The sequence below is a fragment of the Malaya genurostris genome, chromosome 3 (genome assembly GCF_030247185.1).
Source record: "Malaya genurostris strain Urasoe2022 chromosome 3, Malgen_1.1, whole genome shotgun sequence".
NCBI lineage: Eukaryota > Metazoa > Arthropoda > Insecta > Diptera > Culicidae > Malaya > Malaya genurostris.
The window spans coordinates 250,857,143-250,884,549 of NC_080572.1; the positions used below are offsets into that span (position 1 = coordinate 250,857,143).

A 27,407-nucleotide genomic window follows, 5' to 3' on the forward strand; every position below is an offset into this window, starting at 1 on the left:
TTTAAAAGCAAATCGTTTGCCTATATCCAATTGACTGAAAAAGCCGCATATTTTCCGATAATACTCCAAATCAGTCGATATATACAAACTTGAGATATTACTTCGGATTGAACGAAAACAAAACATTTAACCTAGACAGGCTACTGAATGAAATGAATATAAGTTTCATCGTCCATTTAAAACACTGAAACATCCTGGTTGAAGATGACTGCTTGTCACGCCTACGGCTACCTCAAAACCGTCGTCCAGGTGCGAAAAAGGTAAAGAATGATGAGTTTTCCTCATCATAAATTTGAAGAAACTAAATTTTTGAGTGATTTATGGTTGTCTCACACTGTTGAAAATGTAATCATAAATTGCTGATCATATTTCTGGAGGTATGACGAAGCAATTATGTAGTTGCGTTTAGTACAACTCGAGATATTCACGATTAAGTTCCATTCTTCCACAGGGCGAATTTAAAAAAGGCGCCCCTTAATCAAGTAAGACGTATTCGTGTCAATAAGAATACTTCATTAGATATCCAGACTATTAGATTCTTGCATTGCTTTAGAACGTTTATTTATCATATGCCTACAGAAAGTCACCTAATCTCAGATATCAGTACAATATTTTTACTCGTCCATTTCCCTAGGGTGACAGCAAACATTATTTTCCGAATCAGTTCAGAGAGACTTGCAATCTTCAACGATATTTTAGAGTAATTCATATCACGCAAATTTGTTGAAAATGTTTTTGTGGTGTTCCTAACAGCTTTTATTGTACAGCTAGTTCAATTGAGTAACGAAGGCCGCTCGTTAGAAAATCTGTTTGGTATAAGTCTCAATACAATTTCGCCGAAAATGGCCATTCTCAACAAATTCGGAAAATACCTCTTGCATCATCCTGAAGACATCACAGCTTTAAGGCCCAATTATTACTCTTTGGTAGAAAATAACTTCTTGAGATTTGACATTTTTTGTTTGATAATAAAACAAGAACTTTTACTTATTATTGTCTAATTTGTATATTATATTGCTGAACACGCTCGTAAAGAACAAATGGCGTCAGTTTTCCTAGACATCAAGGGGGCTTTTGACTCAGTTTACATAAACATCCTATCTGAGAAGTTGTATCAGCATGGTCTGTCACCAATTTTGAATAACTTTTTGTACAATCTATTGTCCGATAAATACATGTGTTTTGCGCATTTGTATTTGATTTGTCGACAATACGATTCATTTACATGGGTCTTCCTCAGGGCTCATGCTTAAGCCCCCGTTTATACAATTTTTACGTAAACGACATCGATAAATGTATCAACACATCTTGCACACTAAGACAACTTGCCGACGACAGCGTTGTGTCCATTATAGGACCCAAAGCTGCCGATTTCCAAGGACCATTGCAAGATACACTCCACAACTTGTCCACGTGGGCTCTTCAACTTGGTATCGAGCTCTCTACGGAGAAAACTGAGCTGGTTGTATTTTCAAGGAAGCGAGAACCAGCACAACTACAGCTTCATCTAGGGGGGTGGAAGCATAGCTCAGGTCTTCACATTCAAATATCTCGGGGTCTGGTTCGACTCCAAAGGCACCTGGGGATGTCACATTAGGTATCTGACACAAAAATGCCAACAGAGAATCAACTTTCTTCGTACAATAACCGGAACTTGGATAATGGAATATGGATGCTTCTGCTTCCGATCCGCCGCGAACACCCATTTCATTAAACTGGAAAAAATTCAGTATCGTTGTTTGCGTATTGCCTTAGGTTGCATGCAGTCGACTCATATGATGAGTCTCGAAGTGTTCGCGGGCGTCTTACCATTGAAAAATCGATTCTGGGATCTCTCATATCGATTGCTAATCCGATACGACATCTTGAATCCAATGGTGAAAGGAAACTTCGAAAGGCTTGTTGGGCTCAATTCTCAGACCCGTTTTATGTTCTTGTATTTTGATTACATGGTTCAGAATATTAATCCCTCCGTGTTCATTTTTTGGATACTTCTGATTCTACTGGGTTTTTCGACACATCCATGAGAGAAGAGATTCGTAGAATTCCGGATCACGTACGCCCTCAAGTGACCCCTAATATCTTTTATAATAAATTTAGAACAGTCAACTGTGAAAAATTGTTTTACACTGACGGATCAAATATCAACGAGTCCACAGGCTTCGGCATCTTCAATCAGAACATTATCGCTTCGTACAAACTCTGTGATCTGGCTTCAGTTTACGCCGCAGAATTAGCTGCTGTTCAGTACACCCTCGAGATCATTGAAACCTTGCCCAAAGACCATTACTTCATTGTCACGGACAGTCTAAGCTCAATAGAAGCTCTCCGGGCAATGCAGCCAGGAATGTTTCCCCCATATTTCCTAGGGAAAATACGGGAACACTTGAGAACTTTATCTGGACGGTCTTATTCAATATCGTTAGTCTGGGTCCCTTCGCATTGTTCCGTTCCGGGAAATGAAAAGGCAGACTCATTGGCTAAGGTGGGCTAAGGTGATGTTTATGAAAGACCAATCTGCTTCAATGAATTTTTCAGTATCTCTCGCCAGAAAACTCTCGAAAGTTGGCAAACTTCATGGAGCAATGGCGAACTGGGACGATGGCTACATTCCCTAGGGTATCGACGAAACCTTGGTTCAGGGGGATGAACGTGAGTCGCGATTTCATTCGTATTATGTCGCGGCTCATGTCAAATCACTACACTTTCAACGCACTTCTCTGGCGTGTTGGTCTCGCGGAGAGATGTCCCTGCACCTGTGGCGACGGTTATCAGGACATCGAGTATGTCGTGTGGTCGTGCGTTGAGTATCGCGAAGCCAGGTCGAAACTACTGGAATCTCTTAGGGCCTGAGGTTCCGGTTCGGGATAGTTCAAATATGCTTCTTATATACCAGTACTTCAAACACATTAATATACAAGTGTAATCTGTTTTATTTCGCTCAGAAAGTATAATCTCCACTTACAGGTTCGAAACTAACATCCGCCCGATTCTCTCGATCCCCGGATCCCTGGAACTAACAAGATTTTTTTGTCACTAACTTTTTCGTTCTCCCTTCCCCAGTCTCCTAACCATCTCGATGGCAACTAATAAGATATCGGTCGTTTTCAGACATTTTGTTCCCACATCCCCTTTTTACCCCGTTTCCACAATACTTACTTTTATTTCATTCACTTCCGTAACATCACCATCACAGCCCACGGAAGACCGCTCCAGTCGAAGACCAGCATGCGGGCCACCCGCCGGGCCTTCGTAGCCTTTCCCGCGGACCCACATGGACCGAAGGATGCGGTCAGCATATATATTTACCAACGCGATCCGCCACTTGCTGTGAACTGTTTTGCGAATAGTTTAAACTTTTAGTCAAAATTTGATATTTCAATATTTATTTTCTAAAAAGAAATTGAATTTCATTCAACAGACGAACCATTCCAAAATTCGACAAATAGAAAGTTTGTTTAGCACTGAAAAATAGTTAATAAAGAACAAGTTATACTTATTACTTTTACTTCAATTGATAGCTCTCGTTGAGGCGAATTACGGTTTATTCATATACTAAATTGTTTTGTTTTGAAGCATTTGTTTATTTATTAAATAACCTGATACTGTATATTTCTATCGCAGTAACCGTAATTCTTTTAATCAAGAAAATCTAGTACATAATTCGGAGGTGTTGGTAAAATTCTGGAACTAACATTAAGATTGATGTGTTTAGTTCTGCGTGCACATTTCACACATATTTATATAAATAGGGATTTCCATAAAAACAAAATGTTCTCATTCGAGTTAGCATCAGATTGCGATTCTAAACCGCATTTACAGATTTTTCGTGCAGTGTATATTAAGAAATATTCCATATATTTGTTGTTGTTTGGTTCAGTGTACTGATTGGAAAATCTGTTATATATGTGTAGCATGATAATATTGATCCGACTAATTCAAACGAAACACTTTCCCACATTCCAGAATTCACACGATCTCTAACCAATCCTTCTCTGATCACAGATCATAAACCAAAACCGAACATGCACTAAAATCCCAAACAGCAATTCTTACATCCTTTATCCTTCAAGTACCATCCCAAGTAGCAAATGTAACTTATGGAAATTTCAAGAAGTTCTACAATTGTTTTAGAATTGTTTTTTATGTTAGATAAGTTCAGGAAGATTTTTAAATATATTAAAATCGGTAGTGCAACTTATCACTGTTAAGTTTTACAATACTACCGAAAAAATCACTACAGAACAATTTAAGGTACACCTAAAACAATTGTGCAGCAAATCACCAACTTGCCCACGTTGCACTAGCAGTTATAGAAGCTCGGTAAAAATTTTCACATCGTCATGTAAAAACGAAGTAACTAAAACAATTGTTCAACTTATCAAAAATTTTCCAAATGGCTGTCATAATTGGCATTGGGTACAATATGTGCCGAAATGGCTCTATATTTCGAGTGAAGAACAAAATTAGTGAATTTATGCTCTCCGCAAGGCAAAAAATGATAAACCGAAGTGAAAACCTCACACTAAAAACTATTTTGCTGCCAAGTCCGCATAGCCTCGGCTGCCTCATGAAATTTTAGGTAAGTGTGTGCAGTTCTGTTCATTTTAAGAAAAACAATTCGAAACTTGCAAAAAAGATGTACTAGATTGATCTGCTTGAAATGAACGTAAAACTTGCCGACATGAGAATATTATCATAAAAGTTTCAGAAATATAGCATCACATACGCAATGAAAACAAAAATCAAATCAGACAATTTGTATTCGGTTTTCATCTCGCGAAAAAATGAACAAACCTGACATCACTTTTCAAAGATATTGAACGAAAAGTTAAGTTCATCATAGTTACTCTCCTAGTTATATATTACCGCTTGAGCAACTTGTTCTTGCAACTAAAGCACATGGGCTCACCAAAATAATACCTACAGTGTGTATCACAAATGTCGGGTTCACTAAGATGAATGACCAAACTGTATTGTTGTTTAAGTCAACTAGTTTGATAAAAATAAAAACAAAAATTTCTCTTTTCAATATTTACATGTTTATATTCCCTTTTATTTAGGTAAAATAAATCATACCGTTGGGTGAACGATTTTCTTTTCAACACACTGTTACCCTCGATGCCATATTGGAAAATATTGAAGAAAAATTCATTTCAAGATTCTTCAGATTAATTGAAACATCAATACGATTAAAATCGTCTGAAAAGGTGTATGCATGTTTGATAACTTTCTTACACATATTTTAAACACTCTCCCGATCATATTCATTGAAAAGAATAGATTGTTATTTTCATTCACAGGCGCTTGAAAATTTCAGGCGTACAAAGACATGTTTCACCATAAAAATGCAGTTCGTTGTTGATTTTTTATTTACTAAAATATAAAAGATCAGTTCTACAATATGTAGTATTACCATTTATTTATGTGCAGAATATTTTTAAAGTTCCATGTTTGTGTTACGAGCAGTTGTATATAAAATCAAATGTGAAACTCCAAATTAGTAACAGTAAAGCAACCTCACCCAGAGGACATTCAAGTGGCACTATTTGCTCTAAAAAGATTTATTATGCAAATTTGAAGATATAATTTCAAATATTGACGAAAATATTTTAAAAACTTTGCCTATTGATACCAAATTATTGGATCCAGTACAGTTTCTAAATTCCGTGATATTGTTTTGAACCGGCAATTCTGGCAGTTCCTCCACTGTTTGAACTGATGAGTCCCGCACATACTCACTACCCAAAACACACTCTATCAACGTATTCCATCTATTTTTCTATTGATTTTCGCGAACGAGCACTGCTTTTCTCTTCTTAGATGGACGAGCAGTGCTGTTGTTGTTATATTTGCTTTGGTTAGTCGCTAGCTTCTTTGATGGGGCGCCATAATTTCTTTGGCGCAGGGGCGCAATGCAATTAGTTGAAGATAAAATTTAATTTGTTTAAACTTGTCTTTGACGAATTTGGCATTTTTTTAGATTTTTCTGCACGAAGCGTTTCTATTACATCGTGTCCCAGAGAACTTCCTCCCCCCTTAAATTCATATTTGGTTTAAAATTGTTTTTTGAAATTATGAATTTATTCGAATTTAAACTACATTTCGACTGAAGAACTATCAAAGATTCTAAGTTATTCGCATTTCATTATGAATTTAATACATTTATTGAATAAATTCAGGACTTTGTTTAATTAATAGAATAGAGCTCAAGAATCATCAAATTATATGCGGAAAAACAGTAATATGTTTTCTTTTATATGTTGAATTAATAATAACTTGTAAGCTCTCCTAAAATATTTGAATCTAATAACAATGTTTTGAAATTAATATTTTATTTTGGGGCATTTTTATAGTACATGATTAAATTCTAGTGTTATTATTTAAGAGATAAACAAACTTGTTTGGTCAGTTGAGTCAACTTTAACAGAATGAGAATTTAACATCTTTGTGGTGCCGAACAACATTTATGCGCTCGCTATAACTAAAACTTATTATTTACTGTTCACCAACCATATGTTTTTTTTATTCCATCCTGAGTCCATGCTGAACAAATTAGTGAAACATGCAGGCAAAGCTATGCATCAGCTAGAGCGTATTTCGAATTAGCATTAAGAACCAATTTCACTTTCTTTCATTGAATTCTACTGTCCACTGTCACCTCATTACACTTTCGCGAAGGTGTAATAATTAAAATACAGATACTAGTCTCGATCTAATTTTGTAGGCTTCGTCAATGTATATGTTTGAAAATAAATAATGATTGGCGCCCTCAGTAGGAATATTGAATGTAGGTATTTAAAAATACTACCACCCTGCGTCCCTGCGTCCCACGTCATGATTCTGTGCCCTGGAATCAATCTTTAGGCGCCCTTAAAAATTTTCTTTACAAGAAGTTAGTTATCTGGTTTGAAAATAAATAATGATTTGCGCCCTCAGTAGCAAAATTTAATGTTTTCAAAAATATTACCACCCTGCGCCCTGGAATCATTCTTTAGGCGCTCTTTCAAATTTTCTTTTCAAGAAAATCTTTTATTATCTAGTTTGAAAATAAATAATGATTTGCGCCCTCAGTAGCAGTATTTAATGTATTCAAAAATATTACCACACTGCGCCCTGGAATCCTTCTTTAGGCGCCCTTTCAAATTTTCTTTTCCAGATTTTTTTTTATCTAGTTCGAAAATAAATAATGATTTGCGCCGTCCGTAGCAGTATTTAATGTATTCAAAAATATTACCACCCTGCGCCCTGGAATCATTCTTTAGACGCCCTTAAAAATTTTCTTTTCAATATTTTTTTTATCTAATAAAATTTAATTATTTTAATTAATTAAATTAATTAATGATTTGCGCCCTCAGTAGCAGTATTTAATGTATTCAAAAATATTACCACCCTGCGCCCTGGAATCATTCTTTATGCGCCCTTTCAAATTTTCTTTACAAGATTTTTTTTAATCTAGTTTGAAAATAGATAATTTTTTTTTTTGTTTTGATTATAGAGGTTTTAACCTTAAGGGCATTCGCCTCTTCGGGCCAGAAAAACTTTCTGACCCTATGTGCGGGGTTGGGAATCGAACCCAGGTGGGCTGCGTAAAAGGCATCGACTTACCCATTACGCTACACCCGTCCCCCAAAAAAATAGATAATGATTTGCGCCCTCAAGAGGAGTATTTAATGTATTAAAAATATTACCACCCTGCGCCCTGGAATCATTCTTTAAGCGCCCTTAAAAAATTTTCTTTGCATGAAGTTATTCATGTAGTTTGAAAATTAATTATGATTTGCGCCCTCAGTAGGAGTATTGAATGTATTTAAAAATACTATCACCCTGCGTTCCACGGCCTCACCATGATTCTGTGCCCTGGAGTCATTCTTAAGGCACCTTTTCAATTTTTTTTTACAAGAAGTTATTAATCTAGTTTGAAAATAAATAATGATTTACGCCCTCAGTAGGAATTTTGAATGTATTTCAAAATACTTTCACTCTGCGCCCTGGAATCAAGTATATAAGCTCCCTTTGAATTCTTCCTCCATGAACACGTTCTTTTAAAATTTTAAATCACTTTTGCACCTTTCGTGTTGACTTGAATCAGTCATTATTTAAATTTCCGAAAACCAATTGTCTCATTTTCTGAGAAGTTTCAGTTTCATGAACTGGTTAGTGATTGACTAACTGTGACTAACCGCAACTACAGCACTGTGGACGAGGCATTTTGAAAAGATTGCAATACTTGAATTGTTTGTTTTTTTTTGCATCCCATAGCGACGGTGAATAAGACAACAGAGATGCGGATAACTTGGAGGGGAAGCAATGTTTGAAATGGAAATAAGGGAAATGTTATCGTTTTTTTTATAAATACTGTAATTTTAGATGGTGACGTACGAAAGTAATTTTGATCCGTAATTCTAACTATATCAACGTGCAACTAATTGAAAATAATGCCATTTTTAGTGCTTTGCAAGGTTTTTTTCTCTAATTATGTATGGCATCACTGCCAATATAAAAGGTTGGTATTACCAATACTAAAGCAGGCCGGAAAACTTTTTATCGTGGATTTTTGAAAAATTTTCAAAATCAGAAATGTGAGTTATTCAAAGGTTTTATAATAAAATGTTTAGATCAGAGGATAAGTTCACCGGCGAAGAACAACTCAAAAGTGTTTCATAAAGCTTACTTATGTCACAGAGCTATAAACAGCAGTTGAAATCTTGAGGTGAGTGAAAAATAATAACATTCTAAGAAGAAACCTTCTAATGAAGGTCCGAAAAAGTTTTGCACAAATCATTCTTCATAGTTGATAGTTTATCGTAAACATATATCAATACGATGAATGATTATGTCACCAAATTGCAGTAGCAATTCCACGGAACATGTTTACTCCTACGCGTATAAAAAATGTGTTTCATGGTTTGTTTACATCAAGAGCAGGGCAAAATAGTGGAAGGTGGAGTGGGAGGGTAGGTGGTTTCTTGGTTGCCATTTGTGGCTCGCTTCCATGGTCACCTTAAACGAACCTTTTTACGTCGAATTTTTCCGCACTTTATCTTCAAATCCTTACTCTTCCTTGAGTACTATGGCTCTACATTTTTCATATTCTTTCTCCTCTCACAATCTCTAGTTAGTTTGATATTGTTAAAAAACCGAAAGATAAAATGAGTAATTCTTGGACATTCTAAAGTTCAAGTTACCATTCTTTTAAGTATTATTTCCATTAACTTTTACATGAACACTGCATTCGTTTAATAGTTGTATCAATAGTCGTCTCATTAGTCGACACCACATCATTTTATTTAGTACCCCACCTACAATTAACGAATGGTGGAGTTCGGTACTAAGAATCTATATCAGAAGCAAAGCCTTGGTTATTACATTCCTGTAGTGGAATTTGACCTTCTGTTTCAACAAACTTCGCAGCCGATTCAGAGTGTACAGAACCAGTGCATGTCTGGTGGTGCTACGATTCTACTGACACTACGAATCCTTCTAGGTCTCGAACATACGCCAACTGGATTGTAAGACCAGCGTCCTATGCATTGAACCGCCAACCCGGGACATCTATATCAGAAAGTTTTATATAAAAATAATGTGCAATTCTTCTGTTATAGCGGAGTGAACATAGGGAGTGATTGTACCAGTATTCAGCTTATCGTTCGAGTCAATGCATAAAATCTCACAACTAACGGTTTTCAATCCACCAAAACTTACCCGACGCGAACGAACTTCAGCATGCTAAATGCAAGGAAAACCTCTTTGTTTGATCTCATTATTTAAACAGCAGAATCCTATCATTGATTTATACAAAAATCGTTCTCTAATGAGATTTGTTCAACTCACGCCTAAGATGGCCAACAATAATCATCTAACTGATCACATTGCAAACAATGCACCTTCTGGTAAACAATATCAGAATTTTTGATCCTGTTTACGGTATAGCTAGCACACTCACATGCGTTCCCTCATAAATCATTTGGTAAGCAATAATGTTGATACCCAATTAAGCACGTGGCTCGGAATGACGAATCACATGAATCAAGTGTGCATGTGAAAAATTCACAAAAAAACTTGTTGCGCGCAAAAGATTCTTTCAACGATCTAGTATTCTTTTCTTCAACGACCAAACACTTATGCAACTCGTTGCGCGCCAAACATCAATCGTAGATCTAGCAATCATTGACGACTTTTTCAGTGGAAAATTCCATTGTGGGGGTAAAAACTGGCTGCTCTCGTGACTGGGTCGTCATTGCATTTGCAGACGCAATAGGACTTTTCAACCCGAATGCTAAATCGTTTTAGATCACCCGGAGGAAAATTTTTTTTTTACTTCTCTTCTCTCTCACTGCTAGTCCAATACCACACTCCTAAAAATTTTGAATTTTACAGGTGACTTAATCCGTCATACGATGTAATTTATAAAGACCTAATTTGTCAAATGACGGAAATTTTATTTGTAATGACTTGATGTTAGATGAACTTGAATTGTACTGGTTTCGACTGTAACTTGCGTTCTGCTAGCAAATGCGACTGTATGAATTTTAATGTACCTTCTACCAACCAAGCAGATGCATGCTTCTGTGGCTCAGTCGATTAACAGACGTACTTGCGATCCAATGATTCTCGGTTCAAGTCGCGGCGATTGCTATCAGTATTCTTTTTTTATTTCACCGAATTTCATGTCATGGAATTATAGACACAATATTAAATGTTCTTGCACGTGAATTTGCGTGAACTGCGACGCTCCATTTATGTGCATCTTATAAGATGTAAAATCACAGGGATTTTTTTAAGTGTGCATAACAAAGTCGTAGTGAATCGATGTTACGCAGCGTGTCAGATCAATGTTATATTAAAACTATAGCAATAAAATGATAAATTGCTGGACGTTAGAAGGTTCACATGACAGTGGCATACAATACACTGTTTTTAATTCGACAATGAACAATGAATTCATTTCAATATACTCTCACACACAAATTTTGAATTTTACAGGTGATCTAATCCCACATATGATGTAATTCATTGAGACTTATTTTGTCAAATGACGGAAAATTCCATTAGTAATGACTTAATGCTGGATGAGCCTGAATTTGACAGGTTCCGAATGTTATTTCTTTTCGGCTAACAAGTGCAACTGCTTGAATTCCATGGCTCAGTCGATTAATGGACGTACTTTGCGACCCAATGATTCTCGGATCAAGTCGCCGCTCTCTCTGTCAGTAGTTTTCTTTTATTTCATTGAATTCCATATACATGTTCTTGAACGTATATTTACATGAAATGCGACGCTCCATTTATGTACATCTTATAAGAGGTAAAATCACAAGGTTTTTTCGAAGAGTGTAAGGCATTCGCATCAATTAGTCAAGCAATAACATCATTTTGCCGAATACTCTCCCTACAATCAACGAATCGCGATGAGAGCCCAGAGAATCAATGTGCAAAGAGTGCAATACTTCTGTTACAGTGAAGCGAAAATAAGCAGTCAGTGTACCAGTACTCGTATTATCATTTGTGCCAATGTATTGAACTGGAACAGCAGATCTCATAAATAATGGTTTTAAGGTATACAGACTCTTCTCGATAGATTCGTAGCAATGGAAAAAAAGTTTAAGTCATAGAACGAATCTTAAGTTAAACCCAAAAACAATTCTGACTGTCTTCTTTTGAATGTGAATTAATACGCGCCTTAATAAATTAATTCACGTGCAAGATAAATTCTTTATTTTTACGTTAAACCTTGCACAGTAGAGTCCATTCGTCAATTTGTTTCACAATTTGCTGATTTGTTGACTGGTATACGATATTAGATTTTTTTTCTCCTACCGACAATGGTTTTAATACAATATTTATTTGGTTAGTATTACGCAATTATGTCATTTGTTCAATTATTTTGATACACCTTCAAGCACGTGATTAAAAATGATTAATCACATCGATTAAATACGCATTGAAATCTCCACAGAAAACAACGCGTTGCGCGCCAAAAGATTTTCTAACGATCTAGTATTCTCTCCTTCGACGACCAAACACTCGTTGCGCGCCAAACATCAATCGTAGATCTAGCAATCGTTGACGACTTTTTCAACGGAAAATTCCATTGTCCATACAAAACAATTTTATGGATTTTTCCCACTTTTCCGGCAAATTTTCCTAATTTTTTTTTATGTACGAACCCGGTGGGGGTAAAAACTGATCAAACAAAAAAAGAATCATGTAAATCCGTCCATCCGTTCTTACGTGATGCGATTACAAAGAATGATCTCTGCATTTTTATATATATATATATATATATATATATATATATATATATATATATATAGACTAGCTGGCCCGTCGAACTTCGTCTCGCCCAAAAATTGTTTGTTCGAATTTATGTTTTCGGACAGCAGAATTGTCAAACGACTGAGTGGTTAACGTTCCTCTCCATTATTTTTCTGATTACTTAACCTACAATCAACGGAATTTGACACACTAAAACGAATGGGGGTCCCAACAAAAAATTTCACAAAAATATTGTGAAAATGTAAAATACTTCTGTTAAGCAAAAATTGAGCAAATGCACAGATTGTCATCTCATCCTTTGAGTCAATGCACCGAACAGAGATCCCTCTCTAATGACTTCGAGATAATGCATATAAGGGCCACGTTTTTTTTCCAGATGTGATTCTTGCTTCCGTTAATCGAAAACGAAGTTTACTAAACAGAAATTTGTTTTGATAAACTTAACACACTGTTAAAAAGTTCTTCTTCTTGAGTTGTTCATTGAATAGGATATATTTACAATTTGTGTTTAGCCCAAGTAATCAAAAGCTCGTAAAAAAAACTGTTTTAATCCACCTAGAAGTGTAACGACGCCTTTCTCATACAATCATACTATAATATATAATAGTGTGGTAATAATTTTCTTCGATTCTTAATAGATTAACCGAAATCGGCTTGTTTGACCGTCTACTGATAAAAACTATCAATTGGAGAAGATTTGAGGTCGATTTACGGTTTTTCGCCCTTTTAAGTGATGGTATAAAATTTTTAACACACTTTACCCTACATTCCCGGATCCGGGAGTTGAATCCGGATGAAATTCCATATGGGACCACCGGACCTTTCATTTGAACCAAAGTTTGTGAAAATCGGTTCAGCCATCTCCGAGAAAAGTCAGTGCAAAAAACGTAACTTACACACATACGCACACACACACTAAGATAACAAAAAAGGCGAATTTCATAGTGATTGCATAACCTTTCTATATGAGAAAGGCAAAAAGATTCGGCTTTGTTCTGTTGCGTCGGATATGAATAATTCCTTAAAAACGGATTGTTCAAAATGCTTTGTATGCATTCTGAACAATCCGTTGTTAATGAATTACTCATATCCGACGCAACAGAACAAACTTAGAAGCAGTTCCTTATGCTGCTTTTAAGCAGTGAGAAAATTTTCTCAGAACTTGTTCTGTTCGTTCAAGTTGCCAAAAAGTGCCACGCGTACTTTTGAGCTCGAATAAAGTGAATATTTTTCAGATCCTGTGGAACTTTCGATTACTTGGAGAGACAACGCATAAATTTGAATTTGAAATTGAACATTCTTCACATAATATAAAACATAAAATGGCAGTCTTGATCCATTATGGTTATCACCTTGAACATTGATTTCTAATTGCCACTTATTATGTGCGCTTAGTGTAATCTAAATCAATAGAAAGTAAAATGCAAAGACAACCTCTTAGTTCGACCTTCGATTCAAAAATTTTCTGATTTGTTAAATTCACGCCCAAGATGTCCAACATTACTTATCTGACTCCATTACATACAATCCATCAACTGGTAAATAATATCAGAACTTTTTGTCCTGTCGACAGCGGTTTTCTAGAACGGTCATATGCATTCCGTCATATGGCAATAAAAAATTATTATGCCCAATTAAGCACGTGGCTCGAAATGACGAATAACATGTATAAAGTATGCTTGTGAAATCTCCACACAAAACAACTCGTAGCGCGCCAAACGATGTTTTCAACGATCTAGTATTCTTTCCTTCGTCGGCCAAACATTTATGCAACTCGTTATGCGCCAAATGCCTATCGATGATCTAGCAAGCATAGACGACTTTTTCAACGAAAAATTCCATTATCCATACAAAACAACTTTATGGATTTTTCCCACTTTTCCGGCAAGTTTTCCCAATTTTTTTGATGTACGAACCCGGTGGGGGTAAAAACTCATCAAACAAAAAAAGAATCATGTAAGTCCGTCCATCCGTTCTTACGTGATGCGATTACAAAGAATGATCTCTGCATTTATATATATATATATATATATATATATATATATATATATATATATATATATATATATATATATATATATATATATATATATATATATATATATATATATATATATATATATATATATATATATATATATATATATATATATATATATATATATATATATATATATATATATATATATATATATATATATATATATATATATATATATAGATATAGATTTGCCATGATGCAATATTATCTAATGATACAATTTAAGTTTTATGTTAGTCGTTAATTAAGATTAGAAAATACCCTTGGCATCTTGGAACTTAAGCAGTGTGCTTAAAAAAATATTATATTCTTGAATAAAAAAACCAACATCATCTCCAAAGTATGAAATCCTCTACGGCTTACTGAACGTAAATTACGGACTTAAAGTAAAAAAAACCTGTACTTCCCGATTCAATAAGGTGAAAAAGATAATTTATTAAAAGTTCAAAGGCTTGTTCAAGTCCTATGCATTGAACCCAGGGTTGGCGGTTCAATGCATAGGACGCTGGTCTTACAAGCCAGTACGTTCGAGCCCCGACCTGCAAGGATTCTTAGTTTCAGTAGGATCCATAGTACTAGCCATGCAATGATTCTGTACACTAAGAATTGGCTGCGAAGTCTGTTGAAACAGAAAGGCCAAATTCCACCAAAGGAATGTAATGCCAAGACTTTGATTTTCTCAAAGTTGCAGCACCAGCTGGTTATATTTCTACAGTTCGAACGAAATTTAGAATCTTACTTATGGCAGTAATGGCACTGAGTCAAACCGAGATTTTGCCCCTATGCTTCTTCGATGGGTTATTTCTGAACGCGATCGACTACTTTGATCAAACTTGCATCAGCCGAAGTGTAAACAAACCACCTTCAGCCCCATAGTAGAGTAAGACGTATTCACGTGAAAACAAGAAAGGATTATAGTATGTTCACATTAGCGCTGATATCAAGTGATATACGGATATACTTGATATCCGATGATATCATGTGCGATATCACATGATATCCCATACAATTTGATGTCAATGCGTATCACCATTTTGGCATGATATCCGGGATATCATGTACGATATCATGTCGAGTTGTCAAAAATCGCTACTAGCAACACGGATAATGGCATTGAACGCACTCATTCATGAACGTCACTTCGAGAGTGATAATAAACAATCATTATAATTTCGAATTATTCAACGAATACTAGCGTTCGGAGACCATTAAATGCAAGACTTCAATTATTGATTGAATTGTAGGAGAGAAAAGCAATATTATTGATCTTACTCCTAATGGGAACATTCAATATGACAACTTGATTGTCAAACGATATCATTTCAATCATATGTGAACACTTCCACGTGATATGCATAGCATCTCGGTATATCAAGTGGTATAAGCGCTAATGTTAACATTGTATTACGGACTACCGTAAAGGGTTTGTTTGATGTCTATTTCACAAAAATGGTAACACCCCCCAACCAAATTTATCACCCACACTTGTTCAATCCCCACACCTGGGTGAAATCTGTTCCACCGCCCCTGGTCTGCAGTATGCTCACTTGCGCCGTTTCATTTTTATACTTCCTATAGTGGGAGGTGATAACGTCCGGTAGGTCCGATTAATTTAAAATACCTTAAAATCAAAGTCACTCTACGTTCCGAGACAGTTGAGATATCCCTGCGATAGTATTTCGGAAGCGAAGACGTAGATTCATTCAAGAAATGTTATCGGTCTACAGGAATTTGCAAGTGTCAATGAAAGGGCCATATGATGAAATATAAAAAAATCTTTTGAATTTGCCTCAGACGTGCCGCGACGTAATACTGCATTCAATGCAAACGGACCCGAACAACAGTACAACCAGTTGGGTGCCCATCCTCTACCCTGAAGATGAAAAAAAAGGAGTCAACACCGACTAGGCGGATAAATACGTGATTTGTCAGAAGTGCAGTTGCGGAAGTTTATTGTAGGACATCCATTACCGACATCAGTAACACAAGGTGATGCGAAGAGGTTGTAACCGGATTTTAGTATCCTGAGTAAACCATGAGAGAACGGTGTGGTTTTGTAATGAAATTAGTACTAATCGGGATTATACTTCCCAGTGTTCTGTTTCGGAACCAAATAAATACAGATGGCTACAAGTTAGAGTCAAGTTTGGCTAAAGAGAAAAACTTTCAAAATTATACCTGCACAAATAGTTGCGAGAAATGTGGATGTATTGGATCGTTTTTAGAAGAACAAAACTTGTGCATGTACAAATGTTATAATACAGCCGGTAAGTAGTACTCTGGAACTGAATTCTAATTCAGGATTCTGAAACTGGTTTCTTGAGTGTTCCTTGATATGTGTTCGAAATTTGAATCCAGAGCTCGGATTCAAGTATTACACTTCATAATTCAGAAACAAAATTCAGGATAGAAGTTTTAGATCTGGATTCTGGAACTATATTATAGATCTAAACTCCAAGTCTGAATTTTGGAACTGACTTCTGAATGCTGACTGCATCCTGGACCTGATTTTGAAATTTGGATTCATTAACAAGATTTTAGTACTGAATTCAGTTTCTTAATTCAAGTTCAAAATTCTGATGGCAAAAAGTACTCAATAGTTGTAAACTTGAAATAAATTCCACAATATTCCCAAAGAACTATGCAAATTTGTGTGTTATCTACTGGTTTAACACTTGGTATATATCATTCATTCCAGCCTGCGCAGTTGATTGAACTGGAAGCAAAGCAAGTGCATCTTAAGTACATCATTTCGTTGGTTTAGGTCCAAAACTCAATTTCAGAACTCAGTTAAAAAAAAAATTAATTCCTAAATACAGTTCATACTAGCTTCAGATTTCGATTTCAAATAGAAATAGAAAGCACTCTTACAACTTTGGATAACCAAAATTGTTAGAGTGCTATTGAACATGCTGAAGCAATTTTTCTCCGATACATTACAAAATAACAAATAATGCCTCCGATTACAACATTAGAAATAATGCCAAATCTCATTGAAGCGTACTCGTATTATAATAAATTGATTGATTACTACCTAACCAAACAATTACTTTTAGGGCGTGAATGCGTACTGCAGCTTAAAAAATTAAAAACAACGAGTAGCCTTAGTTACAAAGAACAGAAACGAGCTAATGCTATCAACTTCCCACATAGTCGAAGAATTCGTGAACGCCGACAAAGCTCACTTCGTCGCGTGTTACAAATATGGCGTGCTACACGACGCAGTCAAATAGCAACGCGACGCAGTCAAAGAGCAATACGACGCTTCCAAAAGGCAATGATCAAAGCACACCGAAGAGGTAATCGGCTGGGTAATTATCTATATCGACTGCTTTTGAACATAAATGAAACTGAAACTGGAACTAGTCCGACCACAACCACGCAAGACACAACCTCCACAACGGCAAGCACAACAACTACGGAAGGTACGACTTCGACGACTTCAAGCATAACGACTACGGAAGGTACGACATCAACAACTTCTGGAACATCACCTCCACAAGAGGCAACGACTACGACGGAAAGTTCAACAACTACTGAAGGGACTACATCGACCACAACTACGCAAGACACAACGGAAAGCATAACAACTACGGAAGGTACGACTTCGACTACTTCAAGCACAACGACTACGGAAGCGACGACTTCAACAACTTTTGGAACATCACCTACTCAAGAAGCAACGACTACGACGGAAAGTACAACAACTACTGAAGGGACTACTTCGACCACAACTACGCAAGACACAACCCCCACAACGGAAAGCACAACAACTACGGAAGGTACGACCTCGACTACTTCAAGCACAACGATTACAGAAGGTACGACATCAACAACTTCTGGAACATCACCTACACAAGAGGCAACGACTACGACGGAAAGTGCAACAACTACTGAAGGGACTTCTTCGACCACAACTACGCAAGACACAACCTCCACAACGGAAAGCACAACAACTACGGAAGGTACGACCTCGACTACTTCAAGCACAACGATTACAGAAGGTAAGACATCAACAACTTCTGGAACATCACCTACACAAGAAGCAACGACTACGACGGAAAGTTCAACAACTACTGAAGGGACTACTTTGACCACTACGCAAGACACAACCTCCACAACGGAAAGCACAACAACTACGGAAGGTACGACCTCGACTACTTCAAGCACAACGATTACAGAAGGTACGACATCAACAACTTCTGGAACATCACCTACACAAGAGGCAACGACTACGACGGAAAGTGCAACAACTACTGAAGGGACTTCTTCGACCACAACTACGCAAGACACAACCTCCACAACGGAAAGCACAACAACTACGGAAGGTACGACCTCGACTACTTCAAGCACAACGATTACAGAAGGTAAGACATCAACAACTTCTGGAACATCACCTACACAAGAAGCAACGACTACGACGGAAAGTTCAACAACTACTGAAGGGACTACTTCGACCACAACTACGCAAGACACAACCTCCACAACGGAAAGCACAACAACTACGGGAGATACGATCTCGACTACTTCAAGCACAACGATTACAGAAGGTACTACATCAACAACTTCTGGAACATCACCTACACAAGAAGCAACGACTACGACGGAAAGTACAACAACTACTGAAGGGACTACTTCGACCACAACTACGCAAGACACAACCCCCACAACGGAAAGCACAACAACTACGGAAGGTACGACCTCGACTACTTCAAGCACAACGATTACAGAAGGTACGACATCAACAACTTCTGGAACATCACCTACACAAGAGGCAACGACTACGACGGAAAGTGCAACAACTACTGAAGGGACTTCTTCGACCACAACTACGCAAGACACAACCTCCACAACGGAAAGCACAACAACTACGGAAGGTACGACCTCGACTACTTCAAGCACAACGATTACAGAAGGTAAGACATCAACAACTTCTGGAACATCACCTACACAAGAAGCAACGACTACGACGGAAAGTTCAACAACTACTGAAGGGACTACTTCGACCACAACTACGCAAGACACAACCTCCACAACGGAAAGCACAACAACTACGGGAGATACGATCTCGACTACTTCAAGCACAACGATTACAGAAGGTACTACATCAACAACTTCTGGAACATCACCTACACAAGAAGCAACGACTACGACGGAAAGTACAACAACTACTGAAGGGACTACTTCGACCACAACTACGCAAGACACAACCCCCACAACGGAAAGCACAACAACTACGGAAGGTACGACCTCGACTACTTCAAGCACAACGATTACAGAAGGTAAGACATCAACAACTTCTGGAACATCACCTACACAAGAAGCAACGACTACGACGGAAAGTTCAACAACTACTGAAGGGACTACTTTGACCACTACGCAAGACACAACCTCCACAACGGAAAGCACAACAACTACGGAAGGTACGACCTCGACTACTTCAAGCACAACGATTACAGAAGGTACGACATCAACAACTTCTGGAACATCACCTACACAAGAGGCAACGACTACGACGGAAAGTGCAACAACTACTGAAGGGACTTCTTCGACCACAACTACGCAAGACACAACCTCCACAACGGAAAGCACAACAACTACGGAAGGTACGACCTCGACTACTTCAAGCACAACGATTACAGAAGGTAAGACATCAACAACTTCTGGAACATCACCTACACAAGAAGCAACGACTACGACGGAAAGTTCAACAACTACTGAAGGGACTACTTCGACCACAACTACGCAAGACACAACCTCCACAACGGAAAGCACAACAACTACGGGAGATACGATCTCGACTACTTCAAGCACAACGATTACAGAAGGTACTACATCAACAACTTCTGGAACATCACCTACTCAAGAAGCAACGACTACGACGGAAAGTACAACAACTACTGAAGGGACTACTTCGACCACAACTACGCAAGACACAACCCCCACAACGGAAAGCACAACAACTACGGAAGGTACGACCTCGACTACTTCAAGCACAACGATTACAGAAGGTACGACATCAACAACTTCTGGAACATCACCTACACAAGAGGCAACGACTACGACGGAAAGTGCAACAACTACTGAAGGGACTTCTTCGACCACAACTACGCAAGACACAACCTCCACAACGGAAAGCACAACAACTACGGAAGGTACGACCTCGACTACTTCAAGCACAACGATTACAGAAGGTAAGACATCAACAACTTCTGGAACATCACCTACACAAGAAGCAACGACTACGACGGAAAGTTCAACAACTACTGAAGGGACTACTTCGACCACAACTACGCAAGACACAACCTCCACAACGGAAAGCACAACAACTACGGGAGATACGATCTCGACTACTTCAAGCACAACGATTACAGAAGGTACTACATCAACAACTTCTGGAACATCACCTACACAAGAAGCAACGACTACGACGGAAAGTTCAACAACTACTGAAGGGACTACTTCGACCACAAAAACGCAAGACACAACCCCCACAACGGAAAGCACAACAACTACGGGAGATACGGCCTCGACTACTTCAAGCACAACGACTACAGAAGGTACGACATCAACAACTTCTGGAACATCATCTACACAAGAAGCAACGACTACGACGGAAAGTTCAACAACTACTGAAGGGACTACTTCGACCACTACGCAAGACACAACCCCCACAACGGAAAGCACAACAACTACGGGAGATACGGCCTCGACTACTTCAAGCAAAACGACTACAGAAGGTACGACATCAACAACTTCTGGAACATCATCTACACAAGAAGCAACGACTACGACGGAAAGTTCAACAACTACTGAAGGGACTACTTCGACCACAACTACGCAAGACACAACCTCCACAACGGAAAGCACAACAACTACGGAAGGTACGACCTCGACTACTTCAAGCACAACGATTACAGAAGGTACGACATCAACAACTTCTGGAACATCACCTACACAAGAGGCAACGACTACGACGGAAAGTGCAACAACTACTGAAGGGACTTCTTCGACCACAACTACGCAAGACACAACCTCCACAACGGAAAGCACAACAACTACGGAAGGTACGACCTCGACTACTTCAAGCACAACGATTACAGAAGGTAAGACATCAACAACTTCTGGAACATCACCTACACAAGAAGCAACGACTACGACGGAAAGTTCAACAACTACTGAAGGGACTACTTCGACCACTACGCAAGACACAACCCCCACAACGGAAAGCACAACAACTACGCGAGATACGGCCTCGACTACTTCAAGCACAACGACTACAGAAGGTACGACACCAACAACTTCTGGAACATCACCTTCACAAGAGGCAACAACTACGACGGAAAGTTCAACAACTACTGAAGGGACTACTTCGACCACAACTACGCAAGACACAACCTCCACAACGGAAAGCACAACAACTACGGGAGATACGATCTCGACTACTTCAAGCACAACGATTACAGAAGGTACTACATCAACAACTTCTGGAACATCACCTACACAAGAAGCAACGACTACGACGGAAAGTTCAACAACTACTGAAGGGACTACTTCGACCACAAAAACGCAAGACACAACCCCCACAACGGAAAGCACAACAACTACGGGAGATACGGCCTCGACTACTTCAAGCACAACGACTACAGAAGGTACGACATCAACAACTTCTGGAACATCATCTACACAAGAAGCAACGACTACGACGGAAAGTTCAACAACTACTGAAGGGACTACTTCGACCACAACTACGCAAGACACAACCTCCACAACGGAAAGCACAACAACTACGGAAGGTACGACCTCGACTACTTCAAGCACAACGATTACAGAAGGTAAGACATCAACAACTTCTGGAACATCACCTACACAAGAAGCAACGACTACGACGGAAAGTTCAACAACTACTGAAGGGACTACTTCGACCACTACGCAAGACACAACCCCCACAACGGAAAGCACAACAACTACGCGAGATACGGCCTCGACTACTTCAAGCACAACGACTACAGAAGGTACGACACCAACAACTTCTGGAACATCACCTTCACAAGAGGCAACAACTACGACGGAAAGTTCAACAACTACTGAAGGGACTACTTCGACCACAACTACGCAAGACACAACCTCCACAACGGAAAGCACAACAACTACGGGAGATACGATCTCGACTACTTCAAGCACAACGATTACAGAAGGTACTACATCAACAACTTCTGGAACATCACCTACACAAGAAGCAACGACTACGACGGAAAGTTCAACAACTAATGAAGGGACTACTTCGACCACAAAAACGCAAGACACAACCCCCACAACGGAAAGCACAACAACTACGGGAGATACGGCCTCGACTACTTCAAGCACAACGACTACAGAAGGTACGACATCAACAACTTCTGGAACATCATCTACACAAGAAGCAACGACTACGACGGAAAGTTCAACAACTACTGAAGGGACTACTTCGACCACAACAACGCAAGACACAACCCCCACAACGGAAAGCTCAACAACTACGGAAGGTACGACATCAACAACTTCTGGAACATCATCTACACTAGAAGCAACGGCTACGACGGAAAGTTCAACAACTACTGAAGGGACTACTTCGAGCACTACGCAAGACACAACCCCGACAACGGAAAGCACAACAACTACGGAAGGTACGACCTCGACTACTTCAAGCACAACGACAACAGAAGGTACGACATCAACAACTTTTGGAACATCACCTTCACAAGAGGCAACGACTACGACGGAAAGTTCAACAACTACTGAAGGGACTACTTCAACCACAACTACGCAAGACACAACCCCCACAACGGAAAGCTCAACAACTACGGAAGGTACAACTTCGACTACTTCAAGCACAACGACTACAGAAGGTACGACATCAACAACTTCTGGAACATCACCTTCACAAGAGGCAACGACTACGACGGAAAGTTCAACAACTACTAAAGGGACTACTTCGACCACAACTACGCAAGACACAACCCCCACAACGGAAAGCACAACAACTACGGGAGATACGGCCTCGACTACTTCAAGCACAACGACTACAGAAGGTACGACATCAACAACTTCTGGAACATCACCTTCACAAGAGGCAACGACTACGACGGAAAGTTCAACAACTACTGAAGGGACTACTTCGACCACAACTACGCAAGACACAACCCCCACAAAGGAAAGCACAACAACTACGAAAGGTACGACCTCGACTACTTCAAGCACAACGACTACAGAAGGTACGACATCAACAACATTTGAAACATCACCTTCACAAGAGGCAACGACTACGACGGAAAGTTCAACAACTAGTGAAGGGACTACTTCGACCACTACGCAAGACACAACCCCCACAACGGAAAGCACAACAACTACGGAAGGTACGACCTCGACTACTTCAAGTACAACGACTACAGAAGGTACGACATCAACAAATTTTGGAACATCACCTTCACAAGAGGCAACGACTACGACGGAAAGTTCAACAACTACTGAAGGGACTACTTCGACCACAACTACGCAAGACACAACCCCCACAACGGAAAGCACAGCAACTACGGAAGGTACGACCTCGACTACTTCAAGCACAACGACTACAGAAGGTACGACATCAACAACTTCTGGAACATCATCTACACAAGAAGCAACGACTACGACGGAAAGTTCAACAACTACTGAAGGGACTACTTCGACCACAACTACGCAAGACACAACCTCCACAACGGAAAGCACAACAACTACGGAAGGTACAACTTCGACTACTTCAAGCACAACGACTACAGAAGGTACGACATCAACAACTTCTGGAACATCACCTTCACAAGAGGCAACGACTACGACGGAAAGTTCAACAACTACTGAAGGGACTACTTCGACCACAACAACGCAAGACACAACCCCCACAACGGAAAGCTCAACAACTACGGAAGGTACGACATCAACAACTTCTGCAACATCACCTACACAAGAAGCAACGACTACGACGGAAAGTTCAACAACTACTGAAGGGACTACTTCGAGCACTACGCAAGACACAACCCCCACAACGGAAAGCACAACTACGGAAGGTACGACCTCGACTACTTCAAGCACAACGATTACAGAAGGTACGACATCAACAACTTCTGGAACATCACCTTCACAAGAGGCAACGACTACGACGGAAAGTTCAACAACTACTGAAGGGACTACTTCGACCACAAAAACGCAAGACACAACCCCCACAACGGAAAGCACAACAACTACGGAAGGTACGACCTCGACTTCTTCAAGCACAACGACTACAGCAGGTACGACATCAACAACTTCTGGAACATCACCTACACAAGAGGCAACAACTACGACGGAAAGTTCAACAACTACTGAAGGGACTACTTCGACCACAACTACGCAAGGCACAACCCCCACCACGGAAAGCACAACAACTACGGAAGGTACGACTTCGACTACTTCAAGCACAACGATTACAGAAGGTACGACATCAACAACTTCTGGAACATCACCTTCACAAGAGGCAACGACTACGACGGAAAGTTCAACAACTACTGAAGGGACTACTTCGACCACAAAAACGCAAGACACAACCCCCACAACGGAAAGCACAACAACTACGGAAGGTACGACCTCGACTTCTTCAAGCACAACGACTACAGCAGGTACGACATCAACAACTTCTGGAACATCACCTACACAAGAGGCAACAACTACGACGGAAAGTTCAACAACTACTGAAGGGACTACTTCGACCACAACTACGCAAGGCACAACCCCCACCACGGAAAGCACAACAACTACGGAAGGTACGACTTCGACTACTTCAAGCACAACGACTACAGAAGGTACGACATCAACAACTTCTGGAACATCACCTTCACAAGAGGCAACGCCTACGACGGAAAATTCAACAACTACTGAAAAGACTACTTCGACCACAACTACGCAAGACACAACCCCCACAACGGAAAGCACAACAACTACGGAAGGTACGACTTCGACTACTTCAAGCACAACGATTACAGAAGGTACGACATCAACAACTTCTGGAACATCACCTTCACAAGAGGCAACGACTACGACGGAAAGTTCAACAACTACTGAAGGGACTACTTCGACCACAATTACGCAAGGCACAACCCCCACAACGGAAAGCACAACAACTACGGGAGATACGGCCTCGACTACTTCAAGCACAACGACTACAGAAGGTACGACATCAACAACTTCTGGAACATCATCTACACAAGAAGCAACGATTACGACGGAAAGTTCAACAACTACTGAAGGGACTACTTCGACCACAACTACGCAAGACACAACCTCCACAACGGAAAGCACAACTACGGAAGGTACGACCTCGACTACTTCAAGCACAACGATTACAGAAGGTACGATATCAACAACTTCTGGAACATCACCTTCACAAGAGGCAACGACTACGACGGAAAGTTCAACAACTACTGAAGGGACTACTTCGACCACAACAACGCAAGACACAACCTCCACAACGGAAAGCTCAACAACTACGGAAGGTACAACTTCGACTACTTCAAGCACAACGACTACAGAAGGTACGACATCAACAACTTCTGGAACATCACCTTCACAAGAGGCAACGACTACGACGGAAAGTTCAACAACTACTGAAGGGACTACTTCGACCACAACTACGCAAGACACAACCCCCACAACGGAAAGCACAACAACTACGGGAGATACGGCCTCGACTACTTCAAGCACAACGACTACAGAAGGTACGACATCAACAACTTCTGGAACATCACCTTCACAAGAGGCAACGACTACGACGGAAAGTTCAACAACTACTGAAGGGACTACTTCGACCACAACTACGCAAGACACAACCTCCACAACGGAAAGCACAACTACGGAAGGTACGACCTCGACTACTTCAAGCACAACGATTACAGAAGGTACGATATCAACAACTTCTGGAACATCACCTTCACAAGAGGCAACGACTACGACGGAAAGTTCAACAACTACTGAAGGGACTACTTCGACCACAACAACGCAAGACACAACCTCCACAACGGAAAGCACAACTACGGAAGGTACGACCTCGACTACTTCAAGCACAACGATTACAGAAGGTACGATATCAACAACTTCTGGAACATCACCTTCACAAGAGGCAACGACTACGACGGAAAGTTCAACAACTACTGAAGGGACTACTTCGACCACAACTACGCAAGACACAACCCCCACAACGGAAAGCACAACAACTACGGGAGATACGGCCTCGACTACTTCAAGCACAACGACTACAGAAGGTACGACATCAACAACTTCTGGAACATCATCTACACAAGAAGCAACGATTACGACGGAAAGTTCAACAACTACTGAAGGGACTACTTCGACCACAACTACGCAAGACACAACCTCCACAACGGAAAGCACAACAACTACGGAAGGTACGACCTCGACTACTTCAAGCACAACGACTACAGAAGGTACGACATCAACAACTTCTGGAACATCACCTTCACAAGAGGCAACGACTACGACGGAAAGTTCAACAACTACTGAAGGGACTACTTCGACCACAACAACGCAAGACACAACCTCCACAACGGAAAGCTCAACAGCTACGGAAGGTACAACTTCGACTACTTCAAGCACAACGACTACGGAAGGTACGACATCAACAACTTCTGCAACATCACTTCAACAACTACTACAACGACTACAACTGCTGAAGGGACTACTTTGATTACTACGCAAGACACAACCTTCATAATTGAAAGCACAACAACTACGGAAGATACGACCTCGACTACTTCAAGCACAACTACTACGGAAGGTACGACATCAACAATTCCTGGAACATAACCTACACAAGAGGCAACGACTACGACGGAAAGTTCAACAACTACTGAAGGGACTACTTCGACCACAACTACACAAGATACAACCTTCTCAACTGCAAGCACAAGTGAGACGGGGGGTACGACTTCAACAACGTCAAGAACAGCTACATAAGATGTGCTTCCATGACGGAAAGTGTGACTTCGACTACAACTACGCATGACAGGACTTCAATATGTCG

General features: G+C 39.7%; 1 protein-coding gene across 1 annotated transcript; it reads left to right on the plus strand.

Annotated features, from left to right (window-relative positions):
* Positions 1–9,064: 9,064 nt before the first annotated feature.
* LOC131434283 (mucin-2-like) lies at positions 9,065–27,389 on the plus strand (the record flags this gene model as incomplete). The annotated part of the gene is made up of 6 exons (XM_058600948.1): positions 9,065–9,109; positions 15,899–15,917; positions 17,377–22,845; positions 22,907–26,265; positions 26,307–26,994; positions 27,106–27,389. Coding segments are annotated over 6 exons (9,864 nt in total), but the record flags the coding sequence as incomplete, so codon positions are not given.
* Positions 27,390–27,407: the final 18 nt, after the last annotated feature.